We start from the raw sequence: 22,944 nt of genomic DNA on the forward strand, positions 1-22,944 counted from the left end.
ATTTATCACAGGGCACCAGCAATCCAATCTTCCTGAGCAGCATCGCCTTCTTCCAGGACTCTCTGATTACCCAGCAGACCCAAATCAAACTGTCGGTGTACGATGTGAAGGATCGCTCACAAGGGACTGTAAGACACAAACTGTTATTCTTAAAGAAACATTCCTTGTTTTGTTTTGGAAATAGGCTCATTTTACAAGTCTCCTAGAGTTAAACAGTTGAGTTTTTTAATTTGTTTTTATCTATTTTAATTCAGATTAGACCATTAGCATCTCATTGGAATTATGTTGGAATGAGAGTACCCTTTCTAGCCATTTTGACATAGAATTTTTTTTTTCTGTCAGTTTTAGTATACAATATAACTACAGAAGAGTCAAGCTTTAAATAGGACACTTATTACAAAGCTTTTTGAGGGAGATGCTAATGGTCTAATCCGTTTTAATGACCTATGCTAAGCTAAGCTAAAAGTGCTCCCATCAGACCCAGAGAATGGCTGAATGAATTCAAACAGTTTAACTCAAGGTGAGTTAAAAAAGGAGACCGTTCCATAAACATGCCTGACCTGTTTGCCTCCACTTCATAACCTCGCCTCTGTCTTATTAGATGTACCTGCTGGGTTCGGCTATGTTTACAGTAAAAGAGCTCCTTCAAGACAAACACCACAGGCTACACCTCATGCTGAAGTATGTCAGATCAATATAGGAACTAATATTAGCATAACATTTGTCAGTATTTCCAGGAAACGTGGTCTGACACCTATTTGTTTTCTGTTTTTTTTTCTGTGGTTCAGATCAGCAGAGAGTGAGCGGATGGGAAACATCACTATCATTGGGTGGCAGATTGAGGAGAGGAGAGACCAGCGAGCTCCTCTGGCACGATCAGATACGGTTAACGGCAGGGTGAGAGCTGACACGCTCTGGGATTTACACTGTATTTTAAATGTGTGTTGTTGTTTGGCATGTGTCTGCTGCTATTTAGAGAGAAAGGGGGCTGATGGAAGATTAGATAACAGAAAATCATATGCAGTGACAGCAAAGATTTTTCCATTATTGGAAAAAAATTAAAATGAAAAAATGTTTCAAGTTAAAATCGTATTAAACTTTATATTTAAGAAAATGTCCATCAGAAATCTTTAGAAATTTTAATAGCTTAAAAGTAATAAAAAACTTGATTATTGTTGACTTGGCATCCAATTTAAATAAAAATGTTGAATTGCTAAACGTCCTAAAAAAGACAAACAGAAGGTTTTAAATAAACCTTAAATAAATAAACATAAATTGCTGTCACCTCACAGCAAGAAGGTCGCTGGTTCGAGCCTTGGCTGGGTCAATTGGTGTTTTTGTGTGGAGTTTGCATGTTCTCCCCATGTTCGTGTAGTTTTCCACCGGGTGCTTTGGTTTCCCCCACAGTCCAAAGACATGCAATACGGGTAGGATTTTATTGGGTAGGATAAATTGTCCGTAGTGAATTAGTGTGTATGGATGCTTCCCAGAGATGGGTTGCAGCTGGAAGGGCATCCGCTGCGTAAAATATAAGTTTGCGGTTCATTCCTCTGTGGTGACCCCAGATTAATAAAGGGACTAAGCCGAAAGGAAAATGAATGAATTAATGAATAGTTGAAAAATAAATAGACAAAAGCATATATGACCAACATTTTATCTATAACTTAAAATGAAAACAATTTTAAAACTGTAAACAAAATCTAAAATCATTTTTAATGTTAATTTTCAGCCAAAGCCAGTGCTATTTTTTTAACTTAATAAAACTAAAATATAACAAACTAAATAAGTACAATAAAAGATCCTATTATATATGTAGAAAAACATATCTGGCCACTCCCCATTCTGGGCCACCCAGTGTGGTCTTCTGCTGCTGTAACCCATCTGCCTCAAGGTTGGACGTGTTGTGTGATCACAGCTGCTCCTCCGCAGACCTCGGTTGTAATGAGTGGTTATTTGAATAACTTTTGCCTTTCTGACCATTCTCTGTAAACCCTAGAGATGGTTGTGCATGAAAATCCCAGTAGATCAGCAGTTTCTAAAATACTCAGACCAGCCCGTCTGGCACCAATAACCATGCCACGTTCAAAGTCACTAAAATCACCTTTCTTCCCGATTCTGATGCTCGATTTGAACTGCAGGAGATGGTCTTGACCATGTTTACATTTCCTAAATGTATTGAGTTGCTGCCATGTGATTGGCTGATTAGAAATTAGCGTTAACGAGCAGTTGGACAGGCGTACCTAGTAAAGTGGCCAGTTAGTGTCTATGCGTGTAGATTGTATATAGAATAATATATAATAATACTGATGAATCTGCTTGCCAAATGCGTCAAAACTAAAATAATACTATAATCGTACTATAAATAAATATGACTGAAATGGCACTGTGATTAACAAGCTTATTTAAAAGTGTCTTTATTTATGTACTGCTGTGTATTCTTAAATCTTTGTTGCCCCTGCTGAAAAATCCAGCTTAAACCAGCCTAGGCTGGTTGGCTTGTTTTAGCTGGTCGACCAGGCTGGTTTTAGAGGGGTTTTGGCCATTTCCAGGCTGGTTTTCAGCCATTTCCAGCCTGGTCTAAGCTGGTCAGGCTGGAAAATGAACTGCTAAATCCAACTAAAATCAGCTTGACCAGCCCGGTTTAAGCTGGACATAGCTGGTTTTGGCTGGGCACCCAGCCTGGCTAGGCTGGTCAAGCTGGTTTTAGCTGGCCATCTCCCAGCCTGACCAGCTAAGACCAGGCTGGAAATGGCTGGAAACCAGCCTCGAAATGGCCAAAACCCCTCTAAAACTAGCCTGGTTGACCAGCTAAAACCAGCCTACCAGCCCAGGCTGGTTTATGCTGTTTTTTTCAGTAGGGGCCTCATAGAACAACATCGATATAATCACTACATGATTCTTCTGCTGTTTCTCACAGATGGTGTTGCCTGTTGATGAAAGTCTGACAGAATCCATGGGCGTAAAGGCTAAATCTGCTTCCTTATGCAAAGACAGTCTTTTAAAGGCAGGTGAGTGTCTAAAGTTCATATTTCTATACTCTGCAGCACAATTTGGTTTTAATTTCTTAATCATTGCAGCTACATTCCATCTGGAGGCAGCAGTTTATCTGTAAATGTGTCCCTCATAACTGAATCAATGGGCTGTAGTTTTCACTTCCCGCTGTGAAGATTCATGAACGCCGCAGGCTGTGAAAGGGGTTCTGAAAGCTGCTCCTGCACCCATTAAAAACACAACAACTTGTATTTATAGAGCATTCGCTATTCTGTGGGAATAGATTATACATTCTGCAATTCTGTTAGCAATTCCTTTAAAAAAAAAGTGCTTTGCGGCAGAAGAAGACGTTTATTCAGGCTTTAGTTCTGTTTGGTGCCTCATTTGCAGCTGTTTCTGCAGACCACTATACTAGCTTGTTTCCATTAAACGGTTGCTATGCTAACAGTAAGGTTCAGTACAGTCAAAGAGCATAGAATCACCAAGAGACGACACTCTAGTGCAATTTGGGAAACAGCCACTAGATGGCGCAGCGGCCATTTTGAAATGAAAACTCCAACAGAACAACAGCATATTATAAGTCTGTAAAGCACACTAATAGAAGTGCTGATGATTGTCAATGTGAGTGTTGTATTGTCGTCTTTCAGGTTTTATCAGCTTTAATACGCTTTTTAAATAAATAAATAAAAAACAAAGCAGCTGCTAGCCATCGCGACAGCAATAAGATCCAATGGACAGCCGGTCGCTTTCACTCCAAAATGGCGGAATCCAGGGCTGCTGCTGGGCGCTGCTGTTGCAATGGAACGTTCTATTGAGTGTCGCCTCTTGGTCATTCTAAGCTCTTTGGTACAGCAGTGGTTCCCAAAGTGGATCCCCTGAAGAGGTCGCAAGGAGATATTATTTAAAATGTTATTCAACTATTACATATTTTATCCCTAACCGACAAAGAGATAAATATAGTAGCTAATAGTCAAACTAAAAATAAAATAAAAATAAAAACAAGCAAATAAAAAGCCATCAACCTTTTGATTTATAAACAAAAAAAAAAAGAATGAAATTATTGGATTGTGACCCCTGGGGTGATTACGTTAGATTAATTGTACGGGATCCTGTTAAACTTTTCCGACACCTTCTGGCACTCATGTACATGACTAAACGTGGAGTAAGATCACCGAGTGGCAGTCTTCAAATTAAACCAAGGATTGCTGTGTCCTAAACGTTGTCTCCACCCATCTCATTAGGTGAGGTTAATCTTGTATATAGAAATAATACAAATTAATAAATGACTATGAAACATTTCTATGGTTGTCAGACTGTTGCAGTCTGACAAGATGCAGATTTTTTTCCCTTTTCTTTTTGTTATTTTAACAAAATGTCTTTTTTTTGCCATTATTTTATTCACTTTTAATTCAAGTAGTTCACAACACAAACTGTCATGCACAAAGTGAGCATGATGAACATAGCTTTCTCAATATGAAGTGCAATTAGAAGACCAACCCCTCAACCTATAGATATGAACATATAGGCTAAACATTGCCTAACTGCGTAGAAACAAAAGCTTTTTGGCCAATTGAGGGACTTTGGCTAGGACACGGGAGTTACACCCGTACTCCTTAGAAGTGCCATGGAATTTTTAATGACCACAGAGAGTCAGGACCTCAGTTTAGCGTCTTATCCGAAAGATGGCGCCCACTGACAGTATAGTGTCCCCTTCACTTTTACCGGGGCATTAGGACTCACACAGACCACTCCCTAAGACCACTTCTAACAACAACCTAGTTTTCCCATGTGGTCTCCCATATAGGTACTGACAAGGCTCAGCCCTGCTTAGCTTCAGTGAGTATCCAGTCTTGGGCTGCAGGGTGATATGTCTGTGGCACATTTGTCAGTGAAATAACAGCATATGTCCATCTTTTTTATTTGTTAATGTCTTACGAGCGGAAAGTTTGTTGTAACGCAAGGGTTACTAAACATTTATTGAGTAAAATATTACTGAAAATGTGTTATGCTGCGTTCACACCAGAGGTGGAAGGCGCGTCAAGCGCGAGTGATTTACATGTTAAGTCAATGCAAACACGTAAAAAGACATCCTGTGGCGAGATACGCGCGAATGGCGCGCTGCGAATGACGCGAATTGTGCAAATAGCGCAGTGTGAATGCCACGATACGCATGAATGGCGTGGCGCGAATTGAGCGTTTTGCTCGTTTGATGCGTGTTTCGCTTGAATTGCTTGAGTTTGAAAGTCTGAACTTCAGAGGACATTCGCGCCACGTTAACTAACCAGTAGCTTGCTCTTGTGGGGGCGTGATTGTGACGTACACCTGTTGTTGAAGTCCCGGAGGAAATCCTCTAGCCGACACCGACAAAAAGTTCGTCAAACTGGGCTTGGCTCAGTCAGAAGCACCGCTGAAAGCCTCCATCATCCAGGTTCACTTTCTGGGGGAGTTTATGAGCTCACCGAGCTGAATGCTCCTCTGAAATGATCTAGTGGACTCAGACACGGCCCTTAACGTATCGACGCTGTTTTTCAGCCTTCATAAAGCACACAAACAGTTATTTTATCAATTAAATCCATGTTAGCCATTTAGCTATAAAGTTAGAGTCACCGGGCAGACAGAAGCCCTGCCCATCACGCGAATCCGTGTCTGTTCTGAAGTAAATTTGACGCGCGAACGAATCGGATTTGACGCACAAATGAAGCAGGGTTTGACGTGTGAATGAAGCGAGCAAATGCAAATGTTCATGCGGCTATTTACGCGCGAATAGCGCAATTTGTTCGCGGGTTCCGCGTCTGGTGTGAACGCAGCATTAGTAATGCCTTACACTACTGCGTTAGAGGAAAAAGGTATATATTACTGTAATACATTACATTTGTAACTCATTACTCCCAACACTGCTTATAATATGTGTGATTCTGATCTATTGATTGATTGATGTATTGACTTATCGATTGATTGACTTATTGATTGATGCAGTGTTTGGAGGCACTGTTTCACGGATGTACCGATTGCCCACGACTGATGGGAACCACCTGCGTGTCCTGGAGCAGATGGCAGAGAGCGTGCTCTCTCTACACATACCAAGACAGTTCGTCAAACTACTGCTGGAAGAAGATGCTGCCAGGTAAATGAAACATTTTATTCCGTACTTTTAGGCTACATACACACTGAGAAGCTTCAGCAGTGAACAACAGCTTATAAATATAAAAATAAATCCCCTAGGTCATCATCTGGATGTGTACACAGCACTACTCACTCTTGAAATAACTATGATAGTAACCTGAAGATCACATAGTGTCTTTTGCATTTCTAGTTGACCAAATAAATTTTGAAGTGACAAGTCGATGGCAAACAGCCATCAAAAGAATCTTCAAGTTTTGATTAAGTTTCACAGAGCTCGCTTTTGAAGTGTTGTCATAGGTGTGAACCTGTACTGGTCTCATGGTTCGGTTACGATTATCATGCCTTCGATTCGGTTCAATTTGATATCTCGGTGCATCACGGTGCATTGACGATGCTTTCCATATACAGTGTTATATTTTAGGGGGGAGGCTATAACAAGCTGTTTGTATAAACACACAGACACACAGCACCACACTGTCTCTCATTCAAACACATACACAAACATAGACAGCACCAAACAAAAAAACAAACAAACAAACAAACACACACACACACACACACACACACACACACACACACACACACACACACACTTGAAGCCTGATTTATACTTCTGCGTCAAACCTATGCCGTGGCCGTCGCCGTCACTGACGTGCACCTCTCAAAAAATGAAACTACACGTCGCAACAACATGTAGCGTAAGCTCTGTGATTGGTCGGCTTGGTGGCGCTGTCGAGTCTGGGCGGGACCGAGAGCCGCGCGAATGGCGTGAGCGATTGTTTACAAGTGTGAAGTCCCGTGAAGGAGTTCCGGATGGAAAGTTTTGTTTTGTGTTTACCTCATAGTTAAAGTTGTTGCACGTCCGCTGGTAAATGAGCGAGTTTGAGCCACTTGTACATCCCGGAAGTGTTCAGGAAAAGCAAAAAAGCAGCGAAGAAACTCGACACAGAGGAACATTTACACCTCACTGCCAACTAGCGTTTCGGAAGTGTTAATGCAGACCGACAGAGACAGCGCGCAGAAGTATAAATGCACAGCCACGCGCGTTGCATGCGCCGTGGGTTACGCCGGTCACTTGACGCAGAAGTATAAATCAGGCTTAAGACCTCGCAACAGGGAGAGCTTGCGCTGAGCGGAGCTGAAAAACGAAAAAAGAAACAAAAAAAAGCACTTTTCTGACGGTCCCTTACTGAGAGCTCCTCTCAGCGCGAGCTCTCCCGGCTAAACACATATTGCGAGGGCTTAAACGGAGCAGTGCTCCGAGCAAAAAAAAAGAAAGACAGCTGTGAAACATAACCAGCTTTGTCTTTTTTTAGGAAACACACTTTAGATCTTTTTAGGGTAAGAGGTTTTTGAGTTATTGCCGTCTATAACTGAATGTGTATCAGGAATATCGAAAACAAAACCAACTGAACCACGCTCATTTCTGGCGCCCCCCTGGATAAACAGCACCTTTAGCATTTGCCGATGGTGCCTATGCCACGGGCCGGCGCTGAGTTGGCTGAGTGTTGTAAATACTCGCGCTCACCTCCCTCGCGACAGAGCGCATAGGAGATAAATGACGTCAGTACATAATAACCGGTTATTATTATTACTGAACCCATACCGCATTTTCCGCATCTGCATCGCGGTGCACCAAAGAAACAATTAATTTTGACACCCCTATGTTGTCATGTCCTTTTTTTAATAAGCATTTTTGGGGATTGTTGTTTGGACTTGATTCATGAAGAAGAAATAAAGTCGTTAAAGGGCACCTATGATGAAAATCATCTTTTGTAAGCTGTTTGGACAGAACTGTGTGCAGGTATAGTGTGTCCACTGTCATATTGGGGTGATATAAAGACAATAAGTCTATATTTTTGTTAAAATAGGATCCAAATCTTTCCCATTTTGAGGCCGATCGCAACGTGACATAGGAGTGCGGTTTCCCCGCCCACCAAATTGATTGATAGCCATGTATTAACATGTCTTCATAGTAATGCTTATAATCATATCAACAAGACTTGATGTGCGCTGAGCAACTCTCTGTGATCATCAGTCATCATCAAATGTAATCAAGTGTGAGTTTTACAAGTTTAAAATGTTTATAAAATAGTGCATGTTCGTAATGAATTACAGCATTTTTTTTTTCGAAAAACTGAAGTCGGATCAGACGGAAAAGATATAGCAACCGAGTCAGAATAGTTTGGAGGTCTAATGTGAGTTTGGTGGTCTCGAAAGCTTTAGGAGGAGATGCGTTTTGTTTTTAAGTCTCAGAAGAATACAAAAAAAAAAAAGTTTAAATAGAATTTCAGTAGTCTGGCTTGCTACACAAACCAGCCTTATTAGCAACTAGTTGGTAAAGACATTTACATGTACATTTTTGTACATTACCGTCTGAATTTCTCAATTTATTTGGTTGCTGAATAGTGTTGGCCCTCCATACATTACTAAACTTTTTATTCACAGAACAGGATTAAGCACTAAAAGGGGAATAATAATTCAGCTGCTATGTGTATTTGGCAGTAACTTGTAGTTGATTTATATGCGTGTAACTATCCATTTCTGATTCTCTGTTTCTACATTTAAAAAATACGATTGATTATATTATTGCTTATTTGTGTCTGCGTGCAGGGTGTGCGAGCTGGAAGAATTGGGAGAGCTGTCGCCCTGCTGGGAGAATCTGAGGAGACAGATCATCACTCAGTACCAGACTATCATCCTCACCTATCAGGAGACTCTCAGTAATTTACATGAATACAAGGGTAAGTGTCGTGACACCTGCTAAAGTAGGTATAATCAAAGAGGAGGTGAAATAATTATTGATAAAAGTTACTTCAACATTGTAATTATTTGATATCTCCATGACAGGTGCGTCCTTCAAATCTAGCACTTTGAAAGGAGAGAAGAAACTGGAGTTCATGCCCACAAATCTCCACGTTCAGAGAATGAGAGTGCAGGGCGAGTCTGGTTATGGTGAGTTATCAATGGTCAATATTTGCTTTTTAAAAAGGCATTCTTCAGTAGTACTTCAGCATTATGGTGATAATGATTCTCATTGCTAATAATCAGGGCCAGAGCAAAACAGCGAACATTTTTTTGCTGTTTCTGCACAGAATTTGGAACAAAATCTAGATTCATGCTAGAGATCTGCACGGGACTAAATTTTGAATCCCGCTTCTGCCCGCACCCGTCAGGTTTTACCCCGAACCCGAGCGCTCCCGCTTATATTAAGCATTTGTTGTCCCGCTGCCCGACCCGCCCCGTTTTCTACCTGCCGCGCCCGATCCCGCTAAAGAGCGGGGTGGAGAACAAAACCGAAAATCACCCAGCTATACAGTCCAGACAGCCTACAACAAGCTGTCTGTATAAACACACACACACACAGCACCAAGCACACACACACACACAGACAAAGCTCTCTCTCTCTCATTCACACACACACACACACACACACACACACACACACACACCTCTCATTTGTGCGTGGGCACACATACACACACAGCAACAAACAAGCTAAACACATCATCGCGCTATTTCATTTACACACATACATACAAATTAAACCCGTTACCGACCGCTCCCGCGATTTATTCAGAAATTTATTCCCGTGCCGCAGAAATCTGGTCGGGTCCCGCGGCGCCCGCGGGACAGCCATGGGAATGCAGACCTCTAATTCATGCAGAACGATTTCGAGAGTAAAGTAACCAAAAAAATAAGTCCTATTAGAATCATTTGTTTGGTAAACAAAGCAAGTATCTCATTTAATAAATTCACTAAAAGACAGAGAATATTAATTTACAAACTGTATTGTACACGCATCATATAAGCATTTGCATATGATGCAATAATAATAATGAATTTAATATTAAACTATCTAAATATATATTTAAATTTTGTGCCACCCTGCCGCTTAGAAGTATAGTCTATTTAGAAAAATCTAATATTTTGTTTATCATCATCATCATCATCATCATTATTAATAATAATAAATATTTAAATAGATTAAATAATCTAGCTAGTTGTCTAAGCAATATGTACTTTTTTACAGAGAAGGAAATACCTTTATTATGGCAAGTGCCGCTTAATAAATGTTCTTTAAGCAGAGCCATGAGGTCAGAGAATATGGGTGAAGCAGGGCGACTAACATTGTACATTTGGAACAAGTAAACAGAGTATGAATGATGACAGAACTATTGGGCAGAACTATTACTTTAACAAAACAGAAAGTGAAAGTAAAGTGTCATACAAAGGGCTCTATTTTGACGGTCCATGCGCAAAGCGCAGGGCGCAAACGCTTTCAGGGCATGTCAGAACGCGTTTTTGCTAATTTAAGGACGGGAAATCTGCCTTGCGCCAAGGCGCATGGTCTAAAAGGGTTGAGTTTATTTTCTTAATGAGTTATAGGTGTGTTTTGAGAATAAACCAATTAAAGTCTCATCTCCCATTCCCTTTAAGAGTCAGCTGCGTCGCGCCAAGAGCGCATTCGCTATTTACAGGACGCAAAGTAAGTGTAAGTGGAAAAAATGAGCATTTCACAAGCAAACAGTTAACAGTTTTTTAACAGAAAACTGTTAAACAGAGCATCTACTGCGTGAGAATGAGAGATATTGGATCACTTTCACTTTCGCTCTTGGATAGGGAAACCTTTACGCACAGACATCAATTAGTCTATAAATAATTAATTTCGTTTGTTTACCGCAAAGATTTGTTTCAAAGCTATTTCTAAATTCAGTTCTAATTTCTAGCAAACGAATAAATGAACAATAATGACCAAGAGAGGTTAAAATACTGAGTTATTTCCAAATACACCTGCCATGCCCCATATGGTTTTAAACCTGACAGGTGGGCAAATCTAAGCTTGTTTTTAATAAAACAAATATAAATATGGATATATTAAATAATATTGCTAATAATAATAACATTGTACAAAAGCAAATTGTTATGAATGAACTGAAAAAGCCTCCCGAGATGAAGAAGACATAAAAGCAGTGATTTTTCATATTTATGTAGGCTAGAAAATAATGTTTTGTAATATTTTAATCCTTTATATTTATATTCTATATCTATTGTTATTATATCCTTTATATATCCTTAATATTTAATTTTTTTCATATGTAAAGATATTTGCCTATTGCTCTCTTGTGCGTATTAAGCAGTGTGTAAGCGAGGCGCAACTCTGCGCTGGAGTTTAGACCGGGTTAGTTTTGGTCTAATGAAAAATCTATTATAGTTTCTCAAAATAGCAACGCGCCAGCGGTCCGCCTCAGAACGCCTTCCTTTTTAGACCAGAACGCCTATCGGTGCACAAATGAGCGCTAATGCATTTGCTATTTAAACAGCGTAGCACAACGCCTCAAAACGACTCTTGCGCCAAGCTGAAACTACCAAAAGACTACTGCGCCGCGTCTCGCGCCACACTGCGCCGGGTGTATGATAGGGCCCAAAGAAGACAGTCAGGGTTGAGGTCTTCAATTGTCATAAGAATTTAATTTTAGACGATAGTTTTAATCTTAGTTTTAGTTTTCATTTACTAAAATAACCTTGGTTAAAATGGAAAAATAGGTTAATAAATTATATGTATTTTGAGTCCAATCAACATCTCTAACTTTTGTTTAAATGATGTCAGGTCTAGCTAGATCAATTTCCTATTGACTCTTCTTACTATTGTTCACCAGAGTGGGGTGATTTTTACATACTTTTTTATTTTTTTACAAAATTTCTGAACAGATCGCACATATGACGTGGTGACCACAGGGGCTCCTGCTGCACACCATCAGGGCTTTAAGGGCAGTGGACTGAGGAAGCTCATTCAAAAATTTGAGGAGGCCAAAAAACAGTAAGTATAAGAGCAACCCAGTAGAAGATCCCAGTATAAGAGCAACAAATAATAACTTGATTTCTAGTTGATCGTTTGAAAAAGTGGCAAAAGTTTGGTGAAAGAAAAATAATGGATTGGAGTTATATTCTTTTTGAGGCCGTGAGTCTAGGTGTGAAAGCACCCTTAAAAGATTTGTGTTTGGAAAACATGCATGAATTGTGTGGAGCCCAGCATTTTTTACAGTGTAGGTCATGTGTTTGGTCTTGTTTTGTTCTTGTATCCAGCTTTTTTTTTCAATTCAAGGTAAAAAGAACATAATTGTGGCATAAACGTACCAAAAAAAAAAAAAAAAACTAGAAAAATTCTTGCAGTGATCACCTTTTCCCTCAGAGATGCAGCTTAATATCTCGAAATGGCAAGTTTGTATTTTGAAAAAGAGAGAAATAAAGTTACAATACTGAGAATGCTTTAGTCTTGTCATGAGAGTGACTTGCATTTTATATTTATTTTATATTTATATTTTATATTTATATTTATATTATGTATTAAAAAGTCATTTCGCATTGATCACATGACTGCGTTTGTAATGGGTTGCCCTTATGTTGTTGTTTGTTTTCCGATCAGTGCGTTTGAAGGTGAAGGGTGAGTTTCAGGGTTATTGACCGTTTTCCTTTCATACGTGATGGTGGTTCATCCTGTTTATGATCAGTCTGTGTAGAGTCCTGTACGTCACTTCCATTAAATGTGAAGGATCGTTTGTACTTGCACCAACATTTGTGTTTTCAAAATGACCAGTTCGTACGAAACCACTCTCCCACTCATTCAGTTGGCATTTGTGTATGTACAGTTGAGGTCAGAATTATTAGCCCCTCCTTTGAATTTTATTTCATTTTTTAAATATTTTCCAAATGATGTCTAGCAGAGCAAGAAAATTTTCACAGCATGGCTGATAATATTTTTTCTTAGAGAGAAAGTAACATTTGGTTTATTTCGGCTAGAATAAAAGCAGTTTTTAATATTTTAAAAGCCATTTTAAGGTCAGTATTATTAGGGTTCGTACGGGTGCTGGAAATCCTGGAAAATGCTTGATTTTTAATATCGTGTGCTCAAGGTTAGAAAAGTGCTTGGATTTTAGACAAAGTGCTTGAACCTGCTTGAATTTGAAATTGCATTGCTTTCATAATAATTCGTTATCTTACAGAGTAGTTTTCCCTTTAACTTAAAATGCATTTAACACATACCGAAAGCCATTTGACAGGTAGGACATTTGCTATGCAGTTAAAACAGTACCTTAGTTATAACCTTAGTGATATTGACAATAATAAAAAAGGAATATTGATGAAAGCTTACAAACTGGTTTCCATATTTGGTGACTGATTTTCAAAACAGTTGACATAGGAATAGTGCATTAATTTGCTGGAATATTCTCTGACTCATAAGGGTTTAATTTGTTACATGACTTTTGAATTGTAGTGGACATGAAATATAAGATACAACTAGTCATGAAAGTTAGGGACTACACCCAAACACAATCTGACTGAATTTCAGGTAGAAAGAGAACAAACTTTAAAAGATACTTCATCCAATAACTCAACTTTTTTTTTCTTTTTTTTTTTACCATTTTGGGTGAACTATTTCAATAAACCTATATTGCAGATTATTCAATAATTTAAATTGAAATGTCATATTGTGTTTTTCAAATTAGCACAATGGACTTAAATGTGAAAAAGTACATATACCAATTATAAATGTAATTTATTGTGGTTTTTAGGTGCTGAAAAAAAAATGCACCTTGAAAGTGCTTAATTTAAAGTTGGAAAAAGTGTAAGAACCCTGCTTTAAGCTATATATTTTTCCGATAATCTACAGAACAAACCATAGTTATACAAAAACTTGCCTAATTAACCTAACCTGCCTAGTTAACCTAATTAACCTAGTTAAGCCTTTAAATGTCACTTTAAGCTGTATAGAAGTGTCTTGAAATATTAGTCAAATAGTCACATATTATTTACTGTCATCATGGCAAATATAAAATGAATCAGTTATTAGAAATGAGTTATTAAAACTATTATGTTTAGAAATGTGCTGAGAAAATATCTCCATCAGAAAATGGAGAAAAAAATAAACGGGCTAAAAATTTAGGGAGACTAATAATTCTTTTTTTTTTTTTTTAAAGATTTACAATGACAGAACAGTGGTATAGGTGTTTCATGTCATCATATACAATAATATAGCCATCTATTATACAATTGTCCATCTGCTAATAATTCAAGTCTTTTGTGAAGGGTAAAATTAACAAAAAATTAATAAATTAAAATAAAAATTAAATAAAAATCAAGATACATTCTCCAAAAACTCCCATAGAGGATTCCAGATATGCCAGAAATCATCAGATTTCTGACGCAAGTCACAAGTCAGTTTTTCCAAGGGTAAGAAAATGGCAACCTGATTTATCCACATATTGACAGAAGGAATGTTAGGAGAGGACCAAAGCAAAAGAATACATTTTCTTGCAAGATATGTACAAAAGTGTAACACAGATTCTAGTCCATGACTAAGTTGTAGAGCAGTTTTACAATTCAGAAGATAAACAGCTGGAGAAAGAGCAAAAGATTTACCTATAATCTTCTGAACTAATTTGTGAATTTCTTTCCAGTATGTCTTAATCATGTCACAGTCCCAGAATACATGCATCACAGTACCAACATTGGATTTGCACTTAAAACAACACTGAGAAACATTAGGGAATATCTTATTTAAACGAACTGGTGTTAAATAAGTTCTGTAAAAGAATTAAAAATTTTGCTCATGGTTTGATATTGTGGCCCCTTTGAAAAATAAGCCAGAACGGGGGACTAATAATTCTGACTTCAACTGTATTTCTCTGTGTGTGCTTGTGTATCACACATCTCATCTGCAGTGCAGTCTCTGTTTGTGTAACTAAGCAAGTGATAATAAATGGTGAATGTGTTTTGTTTTGTTGTTAATGGTATGTCTTGTTTCAGTGTTGGAGAGTCAGCTCCTCTCTCCATGCGCTACCAGCCGCAGGATGTGCTGAAAGCGAAAGAAATCATTTCTCATATCAACACTCTGAAGACGCAGGTCAGCTACTACACTGAGCGTCTGTCCCGCGCTGCTAAAGAACGCTCTACAAATGCATTGGAGAGGACCCTCGCAATCCTCACTGACAAGGTCAGGACCACTTGCAGTTTGTTTATTGTCTGTCTGATCATGCATATTGCACAGAAATCTGTCATGAGCTTGCTGAGATCGTCATGTCCAGTTTGATTGACAGGCTGAAGTGAGAACTATTACCCCCTGAATTATTAGCCACCTTGTTTATTTTTTCCCCCAATTTCTGTTTAACAGAGATATTTTTTCAACACATTTCTATACATAATAGTTTTGATAACTCATCTCTAATAACTGATTTATTTGATCTTTGTCATGATGACAGTAAATAATATTTCACTAGATATTTTTCAAGACACTTCTATACAGCTTAAAGTGACATTTAAAGGCTTAACTAGGTTGATTAGGTTAACTAGGCAGGTTAGGGTAATTAGGCAAGTTATTGTATAATGATAATTTGTTCTGTAGACTATCAAAAAATATATAGCTTAAAGGGGCAAATAATTTTGACCTTAAAATGTTTTTTTTTTAAATTAAAAACTGCTTTTATTCTTGCCGAAATAAAACAAATAAGACTTTCTCCAGAAGAAAAAATATTGTCACACATACTGTGAAAATTTCCTTCCTCGGTTAAACATTATTTGAGAAATATTTAAAAAGGAAGAAAACATCCAAAAGGGGCTAATAATTCTGACCTCAACTGTACTTAATTTGTCAAGAATATACACAATAAAGATTTAAAAACAAAACTTCTTTCTTTTCTGGTCCATCACCCTATACAATTCTGTGAAAGAAGGCTGAGCTTTGCCTGATGAACTAACAGTTAAAATAGCCAATGAATTACTACACAGTTAATTTCATTTAAATAAGTAAATGTAAATGGTGTCAAATTTGTTAAACAGACACTGAAGACTTTGATACTGAGGCACTGATGTTCTCAGGACTGGCAAAAGAAAAGACACAGTGCTGTCAAAATAAAGGTTTATGACATTTGCCTAACAAAAACTTCAACGTCCATGTTAAAATAAATAAATGAATCATAATAAAATGCACTTATTAAAGAAGTTAAAATATTTATCAACAATATTGGCTGTTGTGTATTTTCTCTATTTTGTGTCAGGAATAATTTGAACCATTAAAATTTTTGAAAAAAAAACCAAAACAAAACAAAATAAAGATATTCTGAGCACAATTTCTTAAATATATATATACAGTTGAAGTCAGAATTATTGGCACCCCCTGAATTATTTTTTCCCCCAATTTCTGTTTAATGGAGAGAAGATTTTATTCAACACATTTCTAAAGATAATAGTTTTAATAACTCATTTCTAATAACTGATTTATTTGATCTTTGTCATGATGAGAGTAAATAATATTTGACTAGATATTTTTCAAGACACTTCTATACAGCTTAATGTGACATTTTAAGGGTTAACTAGGTTAATTAGGGTAACTAGGCAGGTTATGGTAATTAGGCAAGTTATTGTATAATGGTTTGTTCTGTAGACTAAAAATATTGACCTTAAAATGTTTTATTTTTAATTAAAAACTGCTTTTCTAGCTGACATAAAACAAATAAGACTTTCTCCAGAAGAAAAAAAAATAATCAGACATACTGTGAAAATTTCCTTGTTCTGTTAAAGGTTCATGGAACCATCGCATACTTTTTTGGAGATTGTAACAGTTTTGTGTTTGTGTTGAGCATCAGTTAAGACAATGTTAGCACCTGTTAGCTTTAATTGTGGGAAAAACTGGATAATTTTTAGCTTTTTTCAGCTAATTTCAGCTTCCGAGTTTAAAATGATTTTTTGGGGCGGGATCAAAATCGACGACGTAGCGAAAAACTGCAAGTGTAAAGATGACACATCGGTTTATCACTATTATTTGTAGCGGAGTTTTCTCATCCTGAGATTAGCCAATAGTTCTTGATCATTCTCCATTTATTTCATTGAGTTTAATTATTTTAATATCACTAATTCATATTAGTATCTGAAAGACTACTTACATAATGTCAGTCATTTATACAGCACTATTAAACATGACCAAAGGTTGACAAATGTGCTGCACAATACAAATCACAAAAATATATAAAAATTACAGCTAAAACAAAGAGTTCCCACTGATAAAATGCCAAATCAAAAAGGGAAGAGTTCAACTTAGATTTAAAAGCTACTTAATTTATATAAACATTAAACATAAGATGTAAACTAACGACAAAAAATTATAAAAATTAATAAAAAAAATAAAAATAAATAAATCTGATTGTGTAATTTTCATTCTCCACTATAGAAGTTATTGAAAGAATATTCCAAGAACCCGAACCCTGGGAATGTGAAAAGAGTCTATTGTAAAGTGTTTCTCTGCTTAGTAAAGAGCTATTCAGATCTACTTAATGAGTGTGTTCATTCTCTGTGTCTGTCTCAGACGCGGCAGCTGGTGACAGTGTGTGACAGTAAGCTGTTAACCACAGCTATTCAGGCTCTGAGTGCTGCCCGGCCAGAGTTCATCGCTTCCAGAGGCTCTCCGTCCGCCCATGACACTGAGCGTGTGGTGCTGAGGAACGACCAGGGCTCTCCACAGGCCAAATGGAGTGGAAAGGGGAACAGAGCGTCTGTCAACTTAACATGGCAGGAGGAGGAATGGGTGAGTGGCACATCCTCCAAGCAGCAGGATTATATATGACATATATATCATATATGATTATATATGATACTGTATATATATATATATATATAAAATATAACAACTTATACATATCATATATATATATATATATATATATATATATATATATATATATATATATATATATATATATATATATATATATATATAAATAAATAAATATACACACACACACACACACACACACAAACACACACACACACACACACACACACACACACACACACACATATATATATATGTATATGTATATATATATTTACACACACACACACATACACAAACACATATATATGTGTATGTGTGTATGTATGTGTGTGTTTGTGCATATATATATATATATATATATATATATATATATATATATATATATATATATATATATATATATATATATATATATGCACAAACACATATATATATATATATATATATATATATATATATATATATATATATATATATATATATATATATATATGTGTGTGTGTGTGTGTGTGTGTGTGTGTATGTATGTGTGTGTTTGTGCATATATATATATATATATATATATATATATATATATATATATATATATATGCACAAACACACACATGCATACACACACACACACACACACACACACTATATATATATATAATATAACAACTTATACATATCATATATATATATATATATATATATATATATATATATATATATATATATATATATGTTTACACACATACACACACACACACACACACACATATATATAATATATTAATAAATTAATAAATAAATAAATATATATATATATATATATATATATATATATATATATATATATATATATATATATATATATATATATGCATACATACATACATACATACATATGTATAATATTTCTGCTTCAGGAGAAGATCTGGCTGAACGTGGACAAGAGTCTGGAGTGTGTGATCCGCTGTGTGGACCGTCTGCTGACCCGAGAGCGCATGCACAGCGACAGCAGCGAAGACGTGTTTCTGTCGGACCAGCAGGCCGACACCAGCAAGAGAGGTAGCAAGGGCAATGCATTCTGGATCAACCCTGGTGACGGGCTCTCGTCTCCTTCCTCGTCACACCCCTTATCAGCTCCGTCATTATCACCATCCTCCTCACCCTTTCTGAACCCTGCATGCCCATCCACTCCTAACACTCACTCCTGTAGGTTCTCTTTTGGTTTCTCTTTCAAAACCTGCTCACATGTACCACAGATGCTTTCAGTTTTACGTCCTCTTTTGAAAATGCTGCACTCCATTCAAAGCGGATGTGCGATTTACCTGATCAGCGAGTGTATTGTGAAAAATCAGTGGTGTGAAAAAGTGTTTGCCCCCTTACAGATTTCATTTTTGGTCAATATTTGTCACACTTTAATGCTTCAGATAGTTCAGATAGATAGTTTAAATATTGGTCAAAGGTAATACGCATCAGTTTTGAAATTAGGATTTTTATTATTAACCCTCATGTACTGTTGGGGATATTTTCATCCACTCTGGGATGAGTTTGAGTCTTCAATTGGCCATACATTTTTCTGTTTCAGCTTGCAGAATGGTTTTTGGATACAAATCTTATTTTGGCACATATTTTGAGAAAATGCTTAGAAATTTTTAAAGAACTCAATGATACAGACTTACTACCCTTTTGTTATGGTCGGGATGAAAATATCCACTGAATTAAACTGTCGTAAAAATGCATCAGATTCAATTTAATTTACTACATCTTTATTTGTATAGCGCTTTTACAGTTTAGATTGTGTCAATGCAGCTTCACATAGAAGATCATAGTAAATTGAAACAGTGTCAGTTCAGTATTTATTTATAAGTTCAGTTCAGTTTGTTTCAGCTTAGTGTGGTTTAATAATCAATACTGAGAGTCCAAACACTGAAGAGCAAACCCATCAATGAGCAGCTCTACAGATGCCAGCCAGTGGCGACAGCCTCAACCACAAGAGAAACCAGGCTCAGTTAGGCACGACCATTTCTCCACTGGCCAAACGTCTGCAGTTTAGGCACTGAAGGCTGGAAGCTAGACCTTAGCGAAGACTCATATGTCCCTGGAGTGTCACAGGAATCAGTCGCATGCTCTCCACTCCTCCATGACCACCGAAGCAGCTGCTCAGGATGCATTTGGATCATGCATTGGCTGATGCATTAGGATCATCTTATCACGGGTCTTGAATCGAATCAGTGGCGCTGTATACTCTGGGGGCCTCGGGATGAGTATCCCCAGGTGGAAATTGAGAATAAAAAATATCCTTGTAGAAAATAATTAATTTTACACATAGTTAGCACATAGTTAGCATTGCTTCAGTCTGATTTAAACTAAAACAAGACTAAAACAAGTTATTTGCCGTTTTTCTGAGGTGAATGGAATGCAGCATAATTCCTGGTGGGAGTTACTAATGTTTTGATACTGTATTTGTTCATACCTATATATTGTACTTTTATTTTGTCAAACCAAAAATGACTTCATAAGTTTTTATGAGATGTTCGGGTAATTTTGGCTATAGTAAAATAGTTCTGATTGTCTAAACAGCTCTTATTCCATATCTATCCCTGTTTAGATAATGCCAGTGTTGAAGGCTCCTCTCCTGGTAAGCCTCTTTCTGCTAATGTGTGTGTGTGTGTGTTCATGCCGTACAGTTTTCTGAACATTGCTGGTATTAGCTGTATGTGTTTGTGGCTCAGGTGAATGGAGTGAAGCTCTGTATCCTCTCCTGACCACTCTCAATGAGTGTGTGGCCATGATGAGCGACAAAGCCAAGAAGTCCATGGTGTTTCTGCTGATGCAAGACAGCGCTCCGACTATCGCCATGAGTTTATCACTTCAGTACCGCAGAGATGTGGTTTTCTGTCAGACGGTTAGTACAAGATCAAATTAAAGAGATGCATCGGTCATTTTATTGACAATTGGAATATACAGTTGAAGTCAGAATTATTAGCCCCCCTTTGATTTTTTCTTTTTTCGTTTTAAGTATTTCCCAAATGATGGTTAACAGAGCAAGGAAATTTTCACAGTATGTCTGATAATATTTTTTCTTCAGGAGAAAGTCTTATTTGTTTTATTTCGGCTAGAATAAAAGCAGTTTTAAATTTTTTTAAAGCCATTTTAAAGACAAAATTATTAGCCCATTTAAGCTATATTTTTTGTGATAGTCTACAGAACAAACCATCATTATACAATAACTTGCCTAATTAAAACAATCTGCCTAGTTAATCTAATTAACCTAGTTAAGCCTTTAGATGTCACTTTAGGCTATAAATAAATGTATAAATGTAGATAATTAAATGTATATAAAGTAAGATATATATTTAGATACGCACCCGGAGGAAACCTACGCGAACGCAGGGAGAACATGCAAACTCCACACAGAAACGCCATCTGACTCAGCCGAGGCTCAAACCAGCAACCTTCTTGCTGTGAGGCGGCAGCACTACCTACTGCGCCACTGCCTCGCTTAGTTTTGTTTTTAAAAAGTAAAATTTAGATTGCACAATAGTACTTAATTTTTAAATAGTATTGTATTTTGTTTATTTTAAGTCTTTTTTTTTTCGTTTACCTCAACTATATTAAAGATTATTTCCATCCGTTCGTTCATCAGTCCATCTCTACTACTTTATCCAGTGAATAGACATTTCCTTAGCTGACTGTAAACTATAATTTCACTAATTTGTAAAAACAATCCTGCGTCCCTCCTCAGCTGACGGCCCTGATCTGTGGGTTTGTGGTAAAGCTGAGGAACTGTCTCAGTGACAGTGGCTTCCTCAGACAGCTCCACACTATCGGCTTGCTGGTCCAGTTTGAGGGTCTCCTGAGCACCTATGGTAATAACACAAACACAGCTCACCTTCCATTTTTAACTTTTCCATGGCTTTGAATGAATCTGAATGTGTCAACTCTAACTTTTAAGTTCTGTCCCCTTAAAGGAGAAGAGCTGGCCATGCTGGAGGACATGAGTGTAGGAGTCATGGACCTTCGCAACGTCACCTTTAAAATTACCCAAGCCACCTCCAGCTTCAGTCCCGACATGCTGCCGGTCATCACGGGCAACAGAGACGGCTTTAATGTGCGCATTCCCCTACCGGGAGTCATGTTTGATGCGCTGCCACGAGAGATCCAGAATGGCATGCTGCTGCGCGTTCAGCCAGTCTTATTCAACGTAGGAATCAATGAGCAGCAAACGCTAGCCGAGAAGTAAGTCTTTGCTTTGCCAGTCTCATCTTAATCTTGCTTTGCATCCATGATATCTCTCAAAAGTATTGAGCTTTATCAGATTTGTACCGAAATGTAAAGAAATGTTCTGATTCTCTCTAAGCTCCTGGAGGTATGTCAGGGGGGCAGAGCTAAAGTCTTGCAAGCACTTTCAGTGGGTTTTAGATTAAAAATGGACATACCGTGATTAATTAACCAAACTTATTTCAACACACACTTGACACCTCATCGCATTGTCCCGGGATAACCTCAGATTATCTATAGGTTTGTTTACATTATACAGTTGAAACCAGAAGTTTACATACACTGTATACAAAGGCACATAAGCATTTAAAAAAGTCAGATGTTAATGTGACTAAACTTTTTCTCTATTAGGTAAGTTAGGATTATTACATTTGTTTCGGTTATACTTAATAGCAGAATGAGAGAGATTTTTTTGGAGAAATTGTTATAACTTTTTCTTGAAAGTCAACAATAACATACAATAAGATTATTAAGCCTCTGAAAAAGCTCAGATGATGGTGGCAAGGTTTTCGAAGTGTCTGATTGGCTAATTGACAACATTTAAGTTAATTGGAGGCACAACTGTAGAATAGTTTTTAAGGAAAACCTCAAACACACACTGTTTTTCTGTGTGACAACATGGGGAAATCAACAAGCCAGAATCAACAAAGCCAGATTACAATTTGCTAAATTACACTGTTCGCACACATACGCTGACCAGTTCTAACCAGCAGGCTCATGTCATAAGCTATGTTTCCATCCACCTATTTTAAATAAAAAAACATTAAAAAAAACAGTTGATGGAAACGCCATGATGCGCATACATTTTGAAAATGCGCATAAAAAACGTATGCGCCTAACTGGGTAGGATAAACTTTTTGTTCGATAAGAAAAGATGCGCATAAACTTCGATGGAAACACTTTTACCGCACAAACTCCAGCATGCGCATTAAAAAAGGTCATGTGATTTT

The 22,944-nt window shown here is 37.2% G+C and overlaps 1 protein-coding gene across 6 annotated transcripts in view; it reads left to right on the plus strand.

Moving 5' to 3' along the window:
* inpp4aa (inositol polyphosphate-4-phosphatase type I Aa) overlaps window positions 1-22,944 on the plus strand; it is a 149,911-nt gene that overhangs the window by 120,018 nt on the left and 6,949 nt on the right. Inside the window, exons 5-20 of one of the 6 annotated variants that reach the window (XM_087267027.1) lie at window positions 12-128; window positions 602-681; window positions 789-897; window positions 2,918-3,008; window positions 5,968-6,115; window positions 8,728-8,858; window positions 8,965-9,069; window positions 11,827-11,935; window positions 12,542-12,559; window positions 14,923-15,109; window positions 17,474-17,692; window positions 18,634-18,922; window positions 20,322-20,351; window positions 20,446-20,618; window positions 21,459-21,582; window positions 21,685-21,952. In XM_087267027.1, the coding sequence (XP_087123153.1) occupies window positions 12-128; window positions 602-681; window positions 789-897; window positions 2,918-3,008; window positions 5,968-6,115; window positions 8,728-8,858; window positions 8,965-9,069; window positions 11,827-11,935; window positions 12,542-12,559; window positions 14,923-15,109; window positions 17,474-17,692; window positions 18,634-18,922; window positions 20,322-20,351; window positions 20,446-20,618; window positions 21,459-21,582; window positions 21,685-21,952 (2,198 nt within the window). 6 annotated transcript variants of the gene reach the window in all.

The sequence above is a fragment of the Danio rerio genome, chromosome 9, assembly GCF_052040795.2.
Source record: "Danio rerio strain M-AB ecotype USA chromosome 9, GRCz13ab, whole genome shotgun sequence".
Lineage (NCBI taxonomy): Eukaryota > Metazoa > Chordata > Actinopteri > Cypriniformes > Danionidae > Danio > Danio rerio.